The sequence below is a fragment of the Lepisma saccharinum genome, chromosome 13, assembly GCF_977018435.1.
Source record: "Lepisma saccharinum chromosome 13, izLepSacc3.1, whole genome shotgun sequence".
NCBI lineage: Eukaryota > Metazoa > Arthropoda > Insecta > Zygentoma > Lepismatidae > Lepisma > Lepisma saccharinum.
This window is the reverse complement of record NC_139241.1, coordinates 70,336,732-70,356,464: the sequence shown is the minus strand read 5'-3', so window position 1 is coordinate 70,356,464 and position 19,733 is coordinate 70,336,732. Positions and strand designations below refer to the sequence as shown.

General features: G+C 38.4%; 1 protein-coding gene across 2 annotated transcripts in view; it reads right to left on the bottom strand.

The window, feature by feature from the left end:
- Positions 1-19,733, bottom strand: part of LOC145997404 (calpain-9-like) — a 219,654-nt gene that overhangs the window by 60,533 nt on the left and 139,388 nt on the right. For both annotated transcript variants that reach the window (XM_083134411.1, XM_083134413.1), the window contains exons 4-5: positions 19,138-19,319; positions 1,101-1,241 (exon numbers count right to left, since the gene is read on the bottom strand). In XM_083134411.1, the coding sequence (XP_082990537.1) occupies positions 1,101-1,241; positions 19,138-19,319 (323 nt within the window). The remainder of the gene's footprint in view (positions 1-1,100; positions 1,242-19,137; positions 19,320-19,733) is intronic.

Here is a 19,733-nt window from a genome sequence, read left to right as displayed (position 1 = left end):
TTGCTTTATCTACTATTAATGTATTTTGGACTGCATTTAGCGAGGCTCTGGCTTCTGGACTCGCAGCCGGTATAATATTATGTGGGGCTCGTGTTGTATGTTTGTGATTGTCTCTTCATCCATCTTATCACCATTCATCCTCATCTTCGCCATTAGTCATAGGGGCAGAAAAGTGAAGAAAAATAAACTAAATCAGTCAGTCATTGTGATAGCAAAAATTCTTCACAAGCACAAATTCTTGACTTTTTATTGACTTGTTGACCAAATTTTGATTTCTTTACTTTTTCTTGACTTTCATGCCTGTTGATGCCCTGTTAATGGGGCAGTGGGGCGACAGCTAATGAAAAAAGGGCATCCGTTAGCCTCTGTGGACATTAATTCGTCACTGAACACCATTGTGTCAATCTGCCCACCATTTAATTTCGTGAATAAATTGGATACATTTCGAAGAGGAACGAAAATTTTACCAAGATTGTCAATACTTACTGGAATCTACCACATGAGCATTTTTATGGATACAATTCAGTGTCGAATTTGGTTGATATGGTCCAGGTATTAAGCCTATGACTACAAGGCTAAAAGAAGATAAACCGTAAGCAGATGTATTCTGTGTATAATCTTTCTGTATCGTGATTCAATGTACTTGAATGTTTCGGACATAACGTCCAGTTTCTATTAAATATGTTAATTGTTCACCGTCTGGTTCTTATCTTGTGCAACTTACTATACAGGGAGGTTATTTCTGTCGTTTACCGGCGAGACCGTCGGCCGCTCAACGGCGCCTTCATGCAACAGGTCCCGGCAAATTGCCTAACAGGAAGTCCGTAACAGAAACAGCTTGTTTTGTAATGTTTCCACTTTTCACAATTACAGTTACAATTACAATTCAAATAAGCACGTACCTTGTCGCAAGGATGCTGGAAAAGGTGTCCAACATGTATTACCATGTCCTTCACTCGAATCTATCATTGGTAAACAGCAATTTCACGAAGTGGGCGAATAAGTTGGACAAATCAACCGATCTGGGTAGTTTTTCCGTTTTAAACATTGGGACAGTATTACACTTAATACAGCAACACTGATACGTCACTATTACTTACTTCGCGTAGGCTTTTTCCAGAAGGGCTGCCCAGAATTCCGTGGGGTTCGTGGAGTGAAGGTAAACGAGTCTTCCCCTGAACGTAGGCAACCTGTCGTCCACGACGATTTCCAGCCATTCTCCGAAGTGCCAGAAGCGAAACCTAAAACAGAGCATTTTTAAATTACATAATTTCAATGTTAATATACTGAAGGGTCATGCCCCAGAAAGTGACCCTAGATGTCCCGACCATAACAGTGTACAAAACAGAATTACCTCCTTATAAATACAGCATGATAAAAAAGTAATCAAGCATATCATGTAGTACTAACGGCCAGCAGTAATTAAGCCGGTATATTTTTTTAAAATTCCCAATGACACATACACACTAAGATTATATAGTCAACGAATTAGATAGTACTATGAACTTTTTACAGCGTGATATACAGGGCGTTTCAAGAAAACATTAACACTATATGTGAAATAGAAAATGTACTACTTACCGTCTACGTTTACTTCTTTGATTAAATTACATTGAACAAATAGACTGTCACAAACTAAACATACTGTATAACACACTAAACACGAATGAATTCGTGTCATTGCAGCAAAGTTTCCTCCTTTAAGCAAATTTTCTATTTCTCGTATAGTGTTAACATTTTTCTGAATCACCCTTTACATTCGTTCAGGCAATAAAAAGCAAAATTATATGTAACAAAATGCTAGGCTCGTTATTTATCAGAAACAAGTTTTTTTTTTTTAAATAGAAAAAGACAGGAAGTTAAAAAAATCAGTTGTCCCCTAAGTATTGTCAAAGTTTGTCACATTTTTTAGGCCACTTTATGCTCTGATAGGCTAATCGAGACTGGACACACAATTTACAGTTGGATTGAAAATCCGTTCCTTAAAAACAAGCAGGATGCAAGGAAAATTAATGAAAATAGTCATGAACAATTTGCTGAAAATGTTGTTTTCCTTATTATTTTTTTTAAATTACATTATTGAGATGAAAATTGGGGGTGCTGCAAAAAGGGGGAGGCTCCTGACCTAAGGTGTGCCTAAGCACCCCCTGGTGGCACCTATGGTGTCTGGCACTTGACTATATGACATAGATTTAGTGACATATGGACTTAGCGGTAACAGTTTCATGCATCGGAGACACATTTAAATCGGATATTTTGTCTTTCTCGCGGTTTGTACTTACCAATTATGTATTGCGGAACATAGTGGAAGGTGCCAATATGCTTTTTGCACGAAAACAAACACTTTTTCTGCTAAAATAAACCATTTTCCTTAATGCTACGGAAAGCACGTCACGGTGCGATATCGCTTGCTTTGCGAATTGTAACGCTTCTTTTGTTTTCGAATATCAATGTTTCCAACTCTATTGTGCATGAAAGTTGTAAAAAACCGGGGATCAAAAACCATGCACGGGTAGCACGACAAACCATTGACGTTAGCTCCAAAAACCATCCACGGGTAGCCCCACAAACCATTGGCGTTAGCCCCAAAAACCATCCACGGGTAGCCCCACAAACCATTGACGTTAGCCCCAAAAACCATCCACGGGTAGCCCCACGAACCATTCACACGAGGTTAGGTTAGGCCTGTTAGGTTAGGTTCCATTAGCACCCATTTCACCCCTAAATTCATCGAAAAACCATTTTCCTTTCTCGACAAAAAACCGCGCTATTCTCGAAGAAAAAAAAATTGAGTTTCTCGAAAAAAATCGCGCGTTTGGAAACCCTGATTCCACTAGCGAGATCGCGTGACTTCCGACGCTAGAGCCATCTGCAGGTACATCTTGGAAACAACGGCATGATGTTGTCGATTTTCACAAAATGCGCAATATTATTACATGAAAAGTGATTATTTATTGTTCTGCTGCATTGTAGGATGAAGTTTTAGGAAGAATATTTATCGACGGAGGTTGTAAACCTTGGAGAAACTCATTTCCGTAAGTAGTTTCTTGTGTAAAATTGAAGAAATGTGTCTCCGATGCATGAAACTGTTACCCGACTTAACTTCTTCCAGCCACGTCTAGTTTTCATGTATGTAGCGTATTCCTTGAATTGTAGAATGGTTTCTCTTGTAGTTTACGGTTCTTACAAGCATATGAACACAATTGATGTAAAGTTTCGGTACAACACAACACAAGCTCCCTTCGTGAGGTTAGTTTAAGTGTTATTGATTGTTATAGTTTTAAAAATGACACAAATTTAGCAAAAATACAAAAGATGCAGTCAGACCATTTAAAAAAAGAAATGGCAACAAATGCATACCGTAGTTTGTAAATTTTACTTACAATAATGTGTAACACATACTTTTGAACAATATTATTTTTTCAATTACAAAATTGTCTACCAAGAACATTCTGCGCATTGTATAATTTATTTTAATTATTGTTCTTAACATTTCTTTCTCTTTTACTTGTAGGCTTATATTCTGCTAACACACCGCTGGAATTTTCTGTTACTAAGACACAACTAAATATTCTGAAATGTGCTAAACTTTGTTTCTAAATCAGAAATGCAAACAACGAATCTTTAAATGTAACTTATATTATTTGTAATAAGTTTCCATTAGTTTTCTTATTTCAAAATTTGTAGCATGTAAATATCACAAACCATGTTTTAAGAAGAAATTATTGAAGAATGCATAAAAAATGCTGGTGCATGGTGGTGCGGGATGGGACAGCACCAAACCGCAATCCTCCCTAGGGCGCCAAACTATCTATCTACGGGCTGGATGAAGTTACACAATGAATCTTGCCAGTGGCGGCGATTGGGTTTCAAAACTCGGGGGGGGGGGGGGGGAGCAAGATGCCAAAAGTGTGAGGGCAAGAACAGTTAACTTTCCCTTGATACATAAGGTTTAGCATAGTGCGGGAGAGAAAGCGGCAAAAAGTGTGGGGGCAACTTCCCCCCTCCCATTTCGCCGCCACTGAATCTTGCCAATAATGTTAGATTGTTGAAACATAACAACTTAACTGTGAAACAAGCAAATTATTATTATTATTTTAAATGAAGATCTAATCTAATATTAATTGTGTTTCTTTTAATTTTGTTAAATTTATACCATTGTTATAACTGCAACAACGAATCAAACTTAAAAATTATTATCTGATGAAGGAACGTGTAATCACCCGAAACGTTACATCAAAAATTGTGTTCATATGCTTCTAAGAACAGTAAACTACAAGATAAACAATCACGTATGTAATGTAATCAGTACCTCAGTGAATGTTGTACAGTGCAATAGGGCGATGACTTGAGTATATCATCTTCTAAAGCTGTGACGCGTGCAACAGCAGCGCCGCACACGAGCAGCGTTCACCTTTGTTACTCTCCTGTGCTGCCACCTGCCGAGAGGTTTATTAATGTTGCATTCCCAAAAGTGCATCTGTAATGTGCACGTTTGCAAAGCGTGGAAGACTCATTAATCATTCATTCTCCATTCGGTGCTGACGCGTCTTGATGTTGATGTCAGTCTTGTGAAAGTGACAAATACCTGTGTCGAATCAGTACATGTAGATATATAAACACACACTGCGTGTTGCCTCAAACTTTCAATTCAGTTCAATTGGACGTGTAGCTGAGCTACTGGCCAGCGAGTAACAGTTAACCGCATAAAAGTTAGTGCAATAAATTTGTACACCGAAAGAAGTTGCACAATACTACATGAATGAAATAATGCCAACTTCCGTGACGGAGTGGTTAGGATAGCGCGCTACGACACCAAGGGTCCTGGATTCGAATCTCGGCCTGGGTATGGATGTACTTTGTGTGTGTGTCCCTTCATCAATTTCATCATATCATTACTCTCATCTTCATCTTCGCGATTAGTCAAAAGTGGCGGAAAAGCGAAGAAAAATGAATCAATCAACAATCAATCATCGAATGGAACAATAAAACTTTGTAGAATTTCGTTCGCACTGTGAGTAATAAAATTTGCAAGTACTGTTGAAAGTAAAACAATGTTTAGAATTATTTTATTCGTTTTCTTGAGAATATCAAACTTCCGATGGCTGAAAAAAACATATGATCGGGTAGAGGATCCATTGAAGATGATATTTTCGCTAGAAAGAGTCGAAACTCCCATTTGTTTATCCGAGACTTCAATTTGAAGTTTTTTCTCCATAAGGAATCCATGAGATTCTGTAAATACTTATTCATCATATTTTTAAACACGGTAATACTCATACCCTGAAATTATGCGTGGATTTTCTTTAGTAGCAGTGCCCATTCCGACGATATTTAAATACAGGGTGTTTCATAAAGGACTTTAAAACTTTGTAATTATATATAAATTTATTCACACGCTGGTTTTGGTGTCATTTTGTAGCAAAATACATCAAGTTTTGACTCACATAGTAGCTTAGTTCCGAATCACACCACCGCTAGTGCTAGTGACAGTTGTACCAAAATGGCTGCCTTCACTGGTTTCCAGCGAGTGTTTGCAGAGTTTGCAAATTCACTTCCAGCAAGACGGCGCACCGCCACACTACCTCAAAAACGTCCGGGATTTCCGGGGTAACCGCTTTCCAAATCAGTGGATAGGTCGAGGTGGGCCAATTGAATGGCCACCTTGTTCACCAGACCTGACACCTCTTGATTTTTACTAATGGGGATTTATCAAGAATAAAGTTTTCAGACCACCCCTACCTGCTACACTCGCTGATCTCAGAGCAAGAATCTACGATGCAGTTGAGGAAGTTACGCCTGAGATGCTGCAGCGGGTTTGGCAAGAAATAGACTTCAGATGAGATGTCTGCCAAATTACAAATGGAATTCACATTGAACCTTACTAACTTATAGGGTAAAAACGTGATGTATTTTGATACAAAATGACACCAAAACCAGCTCTGTAAGTCGTGTGAATAAATTTGTATATAATTACAAAGTTGTCAAGTCCTTTATGAAACACCCGGTATAATGCATGCCTGGTGCGAAATTGTCACACCTCACCTTATTAACACAGCGCGTTACGACGTTAGAGGTCCCGGGTTCGAATCCCGGCATGGGTGTTCTTTGTGAGTGCCCCTTCATCAATTTCACCATATCATCACTCATCTTCATCTTCGCGACTAGTGAAAAGAGGCATAAAATCAAATTAAAACATACAGAAGATTGTACTGACTAGGCTCAGACGCCAGAGCCTCGTTTTCCTGCAACACTGAAGTTCGCCCTCTCGTCTGCGTGGCTGTTTATATTTACAGGACAAAATAAAACCTCACTTCATCCAGATAGGCTGCGTGTGAATGTTTTGTGCGTCTGCAAGGAAGTGCTCATCTTCCTAAGCCTCAACACCCTTGCACACGCGCCTGAGAACGATTTCCGGCCAGCAATTAATGAGAACACATGTGACTATCGCCGCTCATGCGATTCTGTCGAATTTTCCCGCTCGCAAAATAACATAATTAGCAGTAGCGAAGCGTAGTCTTACGAAGGAGGCAAGCAATGTTTCAGTACAACAAAACATGTAGTACAACGACATGCCGAGGGGAAAGATTCAAGGTTTATAGCCTCATTTACCCAGTCGCTGGATTTGTCAAAATATCGTAATAAAGTGACTGTACTAAAAATAAACCATATGATCCGCAAACGTCACATTTACTTTTTTAAAAAAATCCAGGTAACGTTATTCATATGATATTAAACGTTTTGCATATGCGAACTTTCCGCATACGACTAAAGGGAGACGGAATTTCTTACTTACTTATTAGTACCTTTATTTGTTCATTATTATTTAATATGGTCAAACGGTGACCAAACCGATTTAGATAAAAAAAAATGGGAATCATTTGTTTATTTTACGCTGCATGATGTAATTTAGTATTTTTGGGCACCCTAAAACCGCATTGGAGTAACTTAAACACTAAATAAAAAGTTAAACACAAACAATAAAAAATTCATTTCAAAGCAAAGAAACACATGCATAGACGATGTACTCACCACAATAAATTTCAAACTCTTGGTGTTGGTCGACCCCCTTCCACGATTTTCATTTTAACACTTATCTCTCTCGAGCTAAACGAAGCAATTTTCAATTGCTCAATAATACACCCGCACTTCATATCAACCGTTCCTAAATACGCGTTCATTCCGATAAATTCACAGCACAAAACACGAAGCAACAAACACTCACACTATCCCACGCGCTTTCCACAACTGCAAATACAAGCATCCACACAAGATCAAATTGAAAATCTCTGAAACAACAGAAAGTGATACCAACCTATTTCCTTAATTTTATCCGTCACAAAGGAAAGATATATCAGTATGGAGATACAAATTACGCGGAGGAATCAGAATCATTTCAGCAGAACGAGTATGTACATTAATATTTAAGTAATAAAGTGTCATTCAATGGCGTGCCCGGGGTGAAGGGGGGGGGGTGGATGGTAGACATAACCCCCTTTTGGCCCAGTATATCTAAGAAAAAACGTCAAAGGAAGGAAAAGATGACAAAATGTGGACCGTAAAAAGACCCTGGGAACACCACTTGCGTCATAATAATAGAACTTAAAACATATTCGGGCCTCCCCGATGGCGCAGTGGTAGTGTCGTCGCCTTGTAATCAAGGGGTTCTGGGTTCGATACCCGGTGGAGGCACAAGTGTTTCAGATCCCATTTTAAACTGTAGGTCCAGTCCCGATTAGCCTTACTGTGCATAAAGTGGACTTAAAACAACAAATCAATCAATCAATCATTAAAACATATTCTTGTGCTCATAAAATGCAGAATGTATACGATTTACTTCTATGCCATGTACAGTGTCTCTCAATAGTTTTAGGACAACGACATTTTAAACTAGGCAACCCAATTTATACAAGGCGTTGGTGGGTTGCGTGTAGAGTTAGGCTCAATTTCAGGGTTGCCACATGCACATTAGATATTTATAAAATATGCGAAAGAAAGATATCCAAATATTATTGCATAAAACTAGAAAAAAATCAGTATTACATTTGTTGCAATACACTCAGAAAGAAACAACGTCGATTTTCTAGTATTTCATTGTTGATGAGTCTACACAAAGGCAAAGTGGAGAGAGGAAACGAAAGGGAACAAAGGAGAGGAAAAAGAGAAAGCAAAAGGAGAAGAGGAAAAGTAAAGAAGGGAAGAAAATAGAGGAAAGAGGAAGTGGATAGGAGAAGTAATGAATGGAAAGGAAAAAGATGCGAGAAGAGATGAGGAAAATGGAGGAAAGAGGAGAAAAGAGAGGAAGGAAAGCGAGGTGATAGAAGAGGAGGAAAGGAGTTTGGAGAGGAGAGGAGGAGACGAGTGGAAGGAGAAGTGGAGGGAAGTGGAGAGTAGAGTAAAAGAGAGAAAGAGAGAAGAACGAAAAGATGAGGAGAACAGTGCCGTGGAGTCGGAAATATAAGACAGGAGAGGAGATAAGAGGAGTGGAGAAGAGTGGGATGAAGACAAGTGGCGAGAAAAGTAGGGAAGGCGGTATGAGATAAAAATAGAGGAGAAGGACGGGAGAGAAGAAGGAGAAGGAGAAGTTAAGAACAGAAGGGACTGGAGACGAGAGGAGAGAAGGGGTAGTTGCAGAAAATACGTCTCGGCGTCAAGAACTGATGCATTGATAAAATTATCGACATGAAACATTCATTAACATTTTATAATGTATTGGAGAATGTATTAGATCGGTGCGAAATTCCTTTTGGCCGAGTTCAGAGCAAGCTAAAATCTTCCACGTAATATCTTTGATTTTACCTGCGATTATACCACTAAAAACATGAATGTAATTTTCATATTTATAAGAATTATCCAATGTTTCTCCTCTTCTCGGTTCGTTGAAATTGACATTTTGTTAATTAACATTTCCCCTCCTCCCATCGTTAATTCCAAACTGAATCATGGACAATGAACGCAATGGGATATGTCTAAAACGTACGAAAAGTTTCTGCAACCGGAGGGGTTTGAACCTACGACCATCAGATTATCAATCCTTAACGGTAACCACTACCCCAGAAGCTTTCGCTCCTGAACACAGGTAGAAGGAGCTGACCCATATGAAATGCAGATCTAACCCCCCTCCTACATGTCATGTGTAAAGAATACTTGTTTGTTACAAAGAAAACGAAGGTAATACGACTCGGCGAAAACATTTAATGGAGAATTGCACATGATGGAAACTTTTCAGTCGATATTTGTGAAGGTATCTTTGCATTGAACTCGAGTGGAAAAAGGGGTAATATTAGTGTGTCCTGAATTGCCACAAATATAAATGGTTATTTCATTAATATTTGTCAATGTCTTTGAAGCAGAACACAATTATCGTTAGATTATCATAATTCAAGATCTGATACGTGAAAATATCCCTTTGAACGTGTGTCAGTTCATTTATTTGTTGTTGTTTTTTTAGCAAATTCCAGATGTAGAACAATGTAACCACTTACACTACTACTACAAATAATGTCACCTTGCTCTTGTTTAATAGAAGGAGAATTAAATAAAAGAGAACACCTCGTATGGAGGATCGAACCTGGGACCGCTAGCAGCCCATATCATTTCATTCAATTCTCAATTTCAGGACAGACAATCACAAACATCCATGCTCGAGCCGGGATTCGAACCCGAGGACCCCGGCGTCATAGCGCGATGTGCTAACCACTACACCACGGGGGCCGACACCACTACACCACGCCCTTACCTTCCGTAGAATCAATAAGGTTTAAGTATTCTGTTCCTCCAATATTGTAAATGTCCTTGGATATACATGTTGTTGAATTTTACTTTAATTTTGATTTTTTTTTGTAGTATAGCAGCTATCTTCGAGAACATATTTTGGAAGTGATGAAGAAAAACAAGAATATTGGTAGTTGTTGTGAAAATGCTAGTTACTTCTTCTAACTTATGTTGATTAGACATTATTAATGAAAAATATCTTGAGTCTTGAACATTGCAGGGCGATGTTCTCTTCTTGTGATACTGCAACATATGAAATGCTTGTTTTCTGACTCAAGTCTCGTGTCCAGAACAGTCTTATGAAATGTATTTGCTGTTACGTATGGTAACACGAAATAATTACAGCATTTGCAAAAACGTTTGCGAACTGTCAAATGTGCGAGACGTTATACGTAAACAGGCGGAAAATTGTATTCATAAAATCACATCACATTTGACAGTGTTAGTCAATAGAGAGTCGTGGAACAGTGTGTTAAGGTGTTGGATTAAATCCTTCTTATTTTACTATTTCGAAGAACAACAATTTTTAAGGTAGAACAACAGTCATTCCGTTCCGCTTTTTATTTCTTATAAATTCTTACACATTCCTTTAATTGATTTAAAGAATAAATAAAAGTATTGCTTGCTTTTCTGTCATTGGCCTAGACAGTGGAATTATGCGTGAAAAGTTCCTGAAAGCTCAGATTGGTTAAACCGTTTATTGACAATCGTGAACTTTTCGTTTAATAGATAATATTTGGTTTTATACGACGGGAGAACATTGGTTGAATTTCCTTTCTTGCTCTTTTGGGATAATATATACAGTATATGCTTCTACAGTAGGAATCGCGTTCGGGAAAGGTTAAAAAAATGTCTTGGTATTCAAAGGCAGATAAGCTTGGTAGCCTAGCTTGTTCGCGTTCATGAGTCACGCTTCACAAGGTCGCTTGTTATCGCAAAACATTGTGCGTCGATGCACAGCGTCTACACCCAGCAAATTACAAGTGACCAGAGTCGAATTTTAAAGACAATCTGAAGAATAATATATTTCATCAGAAGCGGCTAGGTGGGCACTAGCTCAACATGCAATAAGTAATGATTCCTGGCAAACAAAAATGCTTATTGAATGAGTATTCGGATAGTAATACGTGCTTTATCGTGTAACATGTAAGATACTTATTGGGATTACCGCGTAGTAGGGCAACCGATCCATGAAAAACAAAATAAAATTGAATGGTTGGTTTAATATAGATAAATATTTTTTTATTAATTTTTCCTCATTCCCTTGTTTTTCTTATTTTAATAATAACAATAACGCATGGCTCAACAGCTCTCGAAGGGCCTTGGCCTATCTCCCGACTGCCAGTCTTCCTCCCACAATCCTTCCTAGTGATCTTCAACCAGATGGAGTGACGTGGGGTCGGCACGTCGAACCCTCAACCATTATGGGTTATTCACCTGATGTTTACAATTTCGTTCCTGTTCGGCACGGGCGGGACCCTACTTATGGTTTTGAAAGAGTAACATGGATTATAAAGATGTAAGGGTAATATCTTGCAGAAAAGACGACAATCGTTGCGTGGCTGTTGGTTGCAATATGAGGTCCAGAACGAATAATTTTTCTCAAGTATCTGTGAATCTTTTTTCGATAGACTAGATACGAAAACTCAGTGGATTCAGGCAGTAATGCAAAAAAACTGTGAACCACGACATGAGAAAGTAGGCCCTAGACACGTCACTTCATCGCCGTTAAATAAACCCAATGAAATATTTAAGTGTTTTTAAATTATAATTTTTTAACGCACATATGTTGGCATAACAAATTTAAAAGATGTAAATTTTTACAACCATGCATGTTTTTATCTGTGGAAGAAAGAACAATTAAGAGAGCTGTGTTCTAGTGATACACAATATCGAAAAATTATCCATTCTGATATAATCAGAGTACATTTCAGTTTTTTTTGTTTTAAGTACACTTTATGCACAGTAAGACTATTCGGGACTCAACCTAGAGTTTAAGCCACATTGTGCCTCCACCAGATATCGAATGTAAAAATTGATCTGTGGTTTTATTAATGAGAAATAAAATGTGCACTTTATAACTATTAGGCTAAGCAGAATATCTTTGTTTTTCATGGGTGTATTTAATCTTCCGTTTACCTTTAAGAATTTATTATTATTTACTTCTTTTTTAATATAAAAAGTCTGTTACTTAATTTATAAGCGAATCAACTTTCTTGTTTAATGTATATACCAACGAAACCATTGGGTTCGATACCCGGTCGAGGCACATAGTGGTTCGGATTCCACTTAAACTCTAGGTCCAGTCCCGATTAGCCTTACTGTGCACAAAGTGGACTAAAACATCAACTCAAAACAAAAAAAAACAAAAAAAAACGAAACCATTGGTAGAGGATCAACATTGTCTCAGTAAAGATTTCTATTGTTTCATAAATCTTCATCCAATGGCTCCGGGAACTGGTCAATTTCTTCGAGGTATCTTTAATTCTCTGTCACTTAAAAATTTCAAGTGATCCATTTTGTATCCGCTCCTTTTTAACAAAGTAAGCTCGAAGACAATCTCTATTCCACTAGCTTATATTGGAAACTTGGTCAAACCGGAAGTTCTTTTATCGCCTTCGATAATCGAATTGTCTGATCGACTATTTTTTGTTTACCCAGGAACATCCCCCATAGGAGATTTACGAGACCGGGTTACGGTACACACTCATAGCTCCCCAATTTTCTCACGGTGGTGGGTTGTCACCGGTCCTATATACAGGCTGAGATCCCAGAGACTGAACCCTGGCGGACTCGAACACATGCCGTCCCGCAGTCGGAGTTCAAAGCACAGCGCCTTAGACCGCACGATCACGGAGGAGGACTTTTCTTATTTTACATTTGGCTAATCGCGAGAATGAGGATGAATAATGAATAGCAAAATAAAAAGATGGTCACGCACAAAGAACAGGACGGGTCTTCAACCTCTTAGGTGACGAGTTCAAGCCCTAAATATGAGGATTTCAACCATAGACCTCAATTTTAAAATAATATATAAACAAAATGATTATTTACACTAAACTTCTTATCAAGGCCAAAATAGTTTGTAACTGTGAAACTACCCCCTGAATGCAAATTGACAACATTGAATAAGAATTAAATGTGTGGCACACAATTAACTGTGCCCTGTTCCAGCATGTCTGGAGCAAAGTCGCGCAAATCGGAAGAGAAGGGGAAAGAGGGGAAGGAGGATCGAGTGGACAGAGCGAGGCTGTACACGCTGCTGGAAAGGCTGGTAACTGCAGTGGATCTCCTCCCTCCACGCAATCCCGTTCCTCTCATGTGTTCATCGCTGCTCAGATACTTGTTTTGTTCACCTGCTCCAGAGATAAGTGGGACAGAGTGTAGTTCGCGTACATGTAGCAAGTAAGGCAACTTATCTCAGAATGAAAATTCCACAGAGTTTTCAAACGTTTGTTTCAGCAATGATGACTGGACACGGATCACACATAATCCCTTGCCAAAATCTAGTGGTCTAAAATCATTTGAAAACTTGAATGTATCTCTTTACAGATACCAAGTTCTAAGGAACTATTTCGTAGATGTTCATGTAACCGTTATAAAATTACAAACAAAATATATTCACAACCTTAGATATACTAATACGAAGAAAGAAATTCAGAGTAAGATTTCAAATGCATGTGTATAAAGTAATTATAGAAGTACAGAGCAATATGAGAGTATTGGTTTTTTTTTTCAGGATAACGTTTACAATATTGAGGCGACAGAATGATTAAGGACGTAGTGTATTGGTTAGAGTTCTTGAGAGCATTGTAAGCGGTCCTAGGTTCGATCCTCCTTATGAAGTGTTCTTTCTTTTTCTTTTTAAAAATATTTCTCCTTCTATTAAACAAGAGCATGGCCACATTATTTGTAATAATAGTGTATAGTGACTAGATTGTCCTAAAACTTGAATTTACTAAAAAAAAACATTTAAATGAATTGACACACGATCAAAGGGATATTTGCACGTATCAGATCTTGAATTATGATACTCTAACGATAATTGTGTTCTGCTTCAAAGACATTGACAAATATTAATGAAATAACATTTATATTTATGGCAATTCAGGACACACTAATATTACCCCTTTTTCCACTCGAGTTCAATGCAAAGATACCTTCACAAATATCGACTGAAAAGTTTCCATCATGTGCAATTCTCCATTAAATGTTTTCGCCGAGTCGTATTACCTTCGTTTTCTTTGTAACAAACAAGTATTCTTTACACATGACATGTAGGAGGGGGGTTGGATCTGCATTTCATATGGGTCAGCTCCTTCTACCTGTGTTCAGGAGCGAAAGCTTCTGGGGTAGTGGTTACCGTTAAGGATTGATAATCTGATGGTCTTAGGTTCAAACCCCTCCGGTGGCAGAAACTTTTCGTACGTTTTAGACATATCCCATTGCGTTCATTGTCCATGATTCAGTTTGGAATTAACGATGGGAGGAGGGGAAATGTTAATTAACAAAATTTCAATTTCAACGAACCGAGAAGAGAAGAAAAATTGGATAATTCTTATAAATATGAAAATTACATTCATGTTTTTAGTGGTATAATCGCAGGTAAAATCAAAGATATTACGTGGAAAATTTTAGCTTGCTCTGAACTCGGCCAAAAGGAATTTCGCACCGATCTAATACATTCTCCAATACATTATAAAATGTTAATGAATGTTTCATGTCGATAATTTTATCAATGCATCAGTTCTTGACGCCGAGACGTATTTTCTGCAACTACCCCTTCTCTCCTCTCGTCTCCAGTCCCTTCTGTTCTTAACTTCTCCTTCTCCTTCTTCTCTCCCGTCCTTCTCCTCTATTTTTATCTCATACCGCCTTCCCTACTTTTCTCGCCACTTGTCTTCATCCCACTCTTCTCCACTCCTCTTATCTCCTCTCCTGTCTTATATTTCCGACTCCACGGCACTGTTCTCCTCATCTTTTCGTTCTTCTCTCTTTCTCTCTTTTACTCTACTCTCCACTTCCCTCTTCTCGTCTCCTCCTCTCCTCTCCAAACTCCTTTCCTCCTCTTCTATCACCTCGCTTTCCTTCCTCTCTTTTCTCCTCTTTCCTCCATTTTCCTCATCTCTCCTCGCATCTTTTTCCTTTCCATTCATTACTTCTCCTATCCACTTCCTCTTTCCTCTATTTTCTTCCCTTCTTTACTTTTCCTCTTCTCCTTTTGCTTTCTCTTTTTCCTCTCCTTTGTTCCCTTTCGTTTCCTCTCTCTCCACTTTGCCTTTGTGTAGACTCATCAACAATGAAATACTAGAAAATCGACGTTGTTTCTTTCTGAGTGTATTGCAACAAATGTAATACTGATTTTTTTCTAGTTTTATGCAATAATATTTGGATATCTTTCTTTCGCATATTTTATAAATATCTAATGTGCATGTGGCAACCCTGAAATTGAGCCTAACTCTACACGCAACCCACCAACGCCTTGTATAAATTGGGTTGCCTAGTTTAAAATGTCGTTGTCCTAAAACTTTTGAGAGACACTGTACAAATATCAGTAGATAGTTCTTTCTCAGATAGCTTTATTTTCACCCCAAGTTTTATTCAAAAGCAGTCAATTTATTGATTGTAAAATTTGTGAAAGAGCTCACTTGAATTACTGCGTAAATAATTTGGCAGTTGCAAACACTGGTAGTGGTCATCACTTCTGGCGTAATTTGAGCTGGACCGACCAGGAAGCAGGGTGCGGGACCAAGGTCCGTCCAATCTTCCCTCCCTCCCTGAGAAAACTCTTCACGGGGGTGCAGAAATTCCACTGCCCCAACTCCCAATGTCAACTTTTTTTACGCGTTTTATATTTCGCGAAATCTAAAATAATTTGTAATATAATATGATATATATGGAATTTAGAACAGTGATAATAACTTCTTTTAGTTATTTTATGACTAACAATTATTATTATATTTGCGATCTTGTTTACGTGTTCATGAAGACAAATATTCGTTACTAGTTTTTTGCTGGCAACGTACCCATAGATGAATCCTTCTGCTTTCGGTTGAACTCGGCTATTTTCGGGAATCACGCAAGCTCGGAAAGCACAGCTTTTTGTAGAAGCTTTGTGGACGGGTTCCACCAAAATTTCACGCTTCGCCATGTGACTCCTTCGGAGGCCTTATTTTCCCGCAGAACGGCTGCAAGCATTGAGGCTGGTGCTTGCTACAGAGCTGCTGGGGGAGTTTGCGGCCGCATTTTTTCGCGAAATCGAGTGCGATGGAAACTAAATACGGTTAGAACATTAAGTACATTAAATGATATTCGAATTATGCAAGCAGTGCTTGCATTGCTTGTACTATATCTTCGCCTCTGATAATTAGTATTCTGGATCATTTAATGACAGTTGGCACTTTCGCTTTCAAAGCTTTTAGCAATGACCTTCAAATTAAACAAACGAAAAAAAAAGCATAATTACCCGGTTCTTTTTTTTATAATTTAGAGTTTCCTGCTTCGGAGGACAATGGTGAGGCTCGAAGAATGGAAATTCTTGCGAACAAATGGCTTGGCGTACTTGGAACTTTCCACCTACTACGCTGTCGCTGTGATGAGTAACTTCGGATTTATTGTTGAAACAATGGTAGGTTTAACCGCCTCTAGGTCATTTTTGTAGCCATTCATGAGTGGAACGCTCAGTCATAGATGAGACGTTCGTCGAAGAACTGTTCTCGATGAACAGTTCGTCCGGTTCAAATGAACTGTTCATTGGTTCGATTCAAATGAACGGATCACTAGGTTCCAATGGACTTTGTACAGTCTCGTTTCGTTATCTAACCCTCTCCGTCTTGATTTTGTCTTGTGTGTCAATATATGTATTAGATATCAAAATGCAAAAAGCACCTTATTAAAAACAAACACAAGTTTTTGCACATTAGACATTCTTGTTATGTTTTGGGAGTACTGGTAGGGCCGTATAAAGGTTTGTTGAGGCCCCTGGGTAAAATGTTTTGTGGCGTCCCCCCTTTTTTTTATTATTTTTTACTAGGAGCTTTATTAGCTCAATATGTTAACCACCAAATTTCAGCAGTTGAAATGGTAGATTTGATTTTGGAATCAGTAGTCATTCACAATCGAACATATCGCAGATAGGTTTGCAGGGAGAATAGTGCAGTAAAAGAAAGTTACAGGACGAAAATTGTAGCGCTATAGCAGCAGTAAAATTCTGGGTCTAAATGTCTACAGTCTATTATGAAGAATGAACACCGTAACTACAATATATAGTAAATACTGAGAGGGTTCAGACGGAAACAGAGAACTGAGCAGTAGACTGTAGGGCTACTTACGTACAGTCAACGGCAAAGATAATGGTAGGCAAATTGTCCACCGCTATTTTCATTACTCGTTTATTCTACATCCTGTGTTGCTTTAAGGAGTGAATCTATGTTGGTTCGAAGCAGGCATTGTTCTCTGCTTATTGACGTCATTATTGCCATTCATTGTCATCACATTGTGTAATACAGACCGAATGAAACTGGTGATGGACAATTTGTCTACTGTTTCTTTTGCCATTGGGTGTACAAGTTATTATAAATGATATTATTTACAATTAAGAGTAAATATGTCACTACATATGAGGCGTTGCCGATACGAAGGGCGAGCTCAACAAACGTACATTGTAAGGGAAATGCGTTTCAAGTTGTCAGGCACATTGCGAACTCCACAAAAACGTGGTAAGAGTAGATCGGAAAGTTTCCTGCGTGATTTTCCATAGTTTTTTGTTCAGTTTGGCCCGTGCCTCACAACTTGAAACACATTTTCCTCAAAATGTATTAGTACTTTTGTTGAGTTCGGCCTTCGTATCGGCAATGCCTCATATGCACGGTCCATCATCTACTGGACAATTACCGACAGGTTCATTGTGGAAATTGTAGTAACTACACTTTCTTCAAGAAAATTCCCAAAGGCTTAACACTTATAGCAGACACACTTTTTCTTGCCTTTTTCGCCGAAAATTCATCTACTATATCATCGAAGTCCAATTCGCGAAGAAGTTCATGTTCAATGCTTAATAAACAAAAATTGGATAAGCGATTCTGTCCCATGGCAACACGTAGCCTGTTTTTCACCAATTTCATTTTTGAGAAAGATCTTTCTCAGCTGCAGTTTGTTACCATTAAGACCAAATACATTCTTAAGAGAATTTCGACATTGGGAAATGTACTGCGGAACGGGTCCTTACATACAATATTATACATAGACAGTTCCATTGGGATGTCTTCCTGATGTTTGACATTGCTACTGCTTACTAGGTGTGCAAACTGTATCAGCTCATTCTCTAGCGAGGGTTTCAGATCCTCCTCGTAGATGCTCGCGAGCTGCAGATGTAATTTGTGATGGAGTTGCCATTGCAAGTTCATTTAGAATACTGAACCTCTTTGTTCCCGTAGTTCACTGATGCACCTAGAGAGAGCGCTAGTATCTCCAGATTTTTCCCCCTAGAAACTCACAGTTCTAATACGATGTTATTAACGAAAGAAAGTTATGTACTTCGTAGGATTATTTATTATCTTAATCATATCTGAAAATTGATTTTTTCAATAAGTGTGCCTTATTTCCACACCACAGCCAAATCAATCCATGGTATAAAGTATACTAAGCCTCAGATATCTACAAACAGATCGACTGAGAGCTGTGCTACAATTGAGAACTAAAAGGGGTAAACGTTGTAAGTGGCAAAAGCGAAAGTGTTGGGAAATCTCATCGTCCAGCACATCAGCCCGTACGAACGTTTACACTACTGCCTTTTTACACGCCCTTTGAACTACTTAGAGGGCTACCAGCCACTTTTCACGTTTACCACATTATCAAGCATGGCACATTTCACAGTTTAACGTGGAAAACGGTGTTTGAATTCTTGTGGCACTTACAGCGTTTACCAATTTTAGTCTTCAATTGGATCCAGAAGAGTGTACACATATGACAATATTGTTTTTTTTTATTTTTAAAATACAACTTCTTATGTAATTTTTCACAAGCATAGCCAGCTGGTTAAAATATTTTTTTGGTGGAGGCCCTTCACAGCTTCCTTTTGGTGGGAGCTCCGGGGCAATTGCGCCAGTTGCCCATAGGTTAATCCGGCCCTGAGTACTGGTTATGCGTTATTAATTATTTTAATGTTTTCTTCTAGTTACCGTTACAACAATAAACTAATAATAATAACTGCATATGTCTGCTACAAAAAAGTTGCCGATTGCTTTTTACCCTTTTCAATGGAAAAAAATATTAATTCGCCCACTGGTTGTCATGTTACTTTTTAATCACCCTGTACTCATTTTAATTTTAAGCTCTGACTTCAACTCAGAGGTGCATTCTTACCTAAATATCCCGTAGTATCCGTGTTCGAAGCTCTGCTCTGGAGGTACGACTCGATCTAGGAAGCGCGGAGTTAGGGTTAAAGACGACACTGCAGCTAGCAACCACGTGTCGCCTAGATCCCCAGGTTCCACGTCGAACCTGCTCGCTCCTTCCGCTATGAATCTAGGTCTTTGGCAAATTTCCTGTGAGGGTGAAAAAAAGAGACGTAAGCAGAGAACGGATTTACATGTACATACTGTGGGATGCATAAGTATTGCTCGACAATTGTCCATGACTATTTTAATTAATGTTCTCTTGCATTCTACGAGTCTTTCAAGAACAGATTTTAAAGTATGTTGATTCAGAGGCGGCTGTCGGCGGCTTTTTTTGCGTTTTGTTTCAATTCTATAAGTTCTCATTGCGTAAAACAGAGAGAATGGATAATTTGCTTGGTAATACTTATGTATTCCACTGTATGTACCAAAAAGTGTTAGGTATGTAAACATATATTTAATTATTTTAATCAAAATATGGAATTAAATATAGAGTCATAATTGTGGCAAGTGACAATTTTCGTTAAGAGAGCGTCTAACATAGCTAAATAAAATCCATTATGG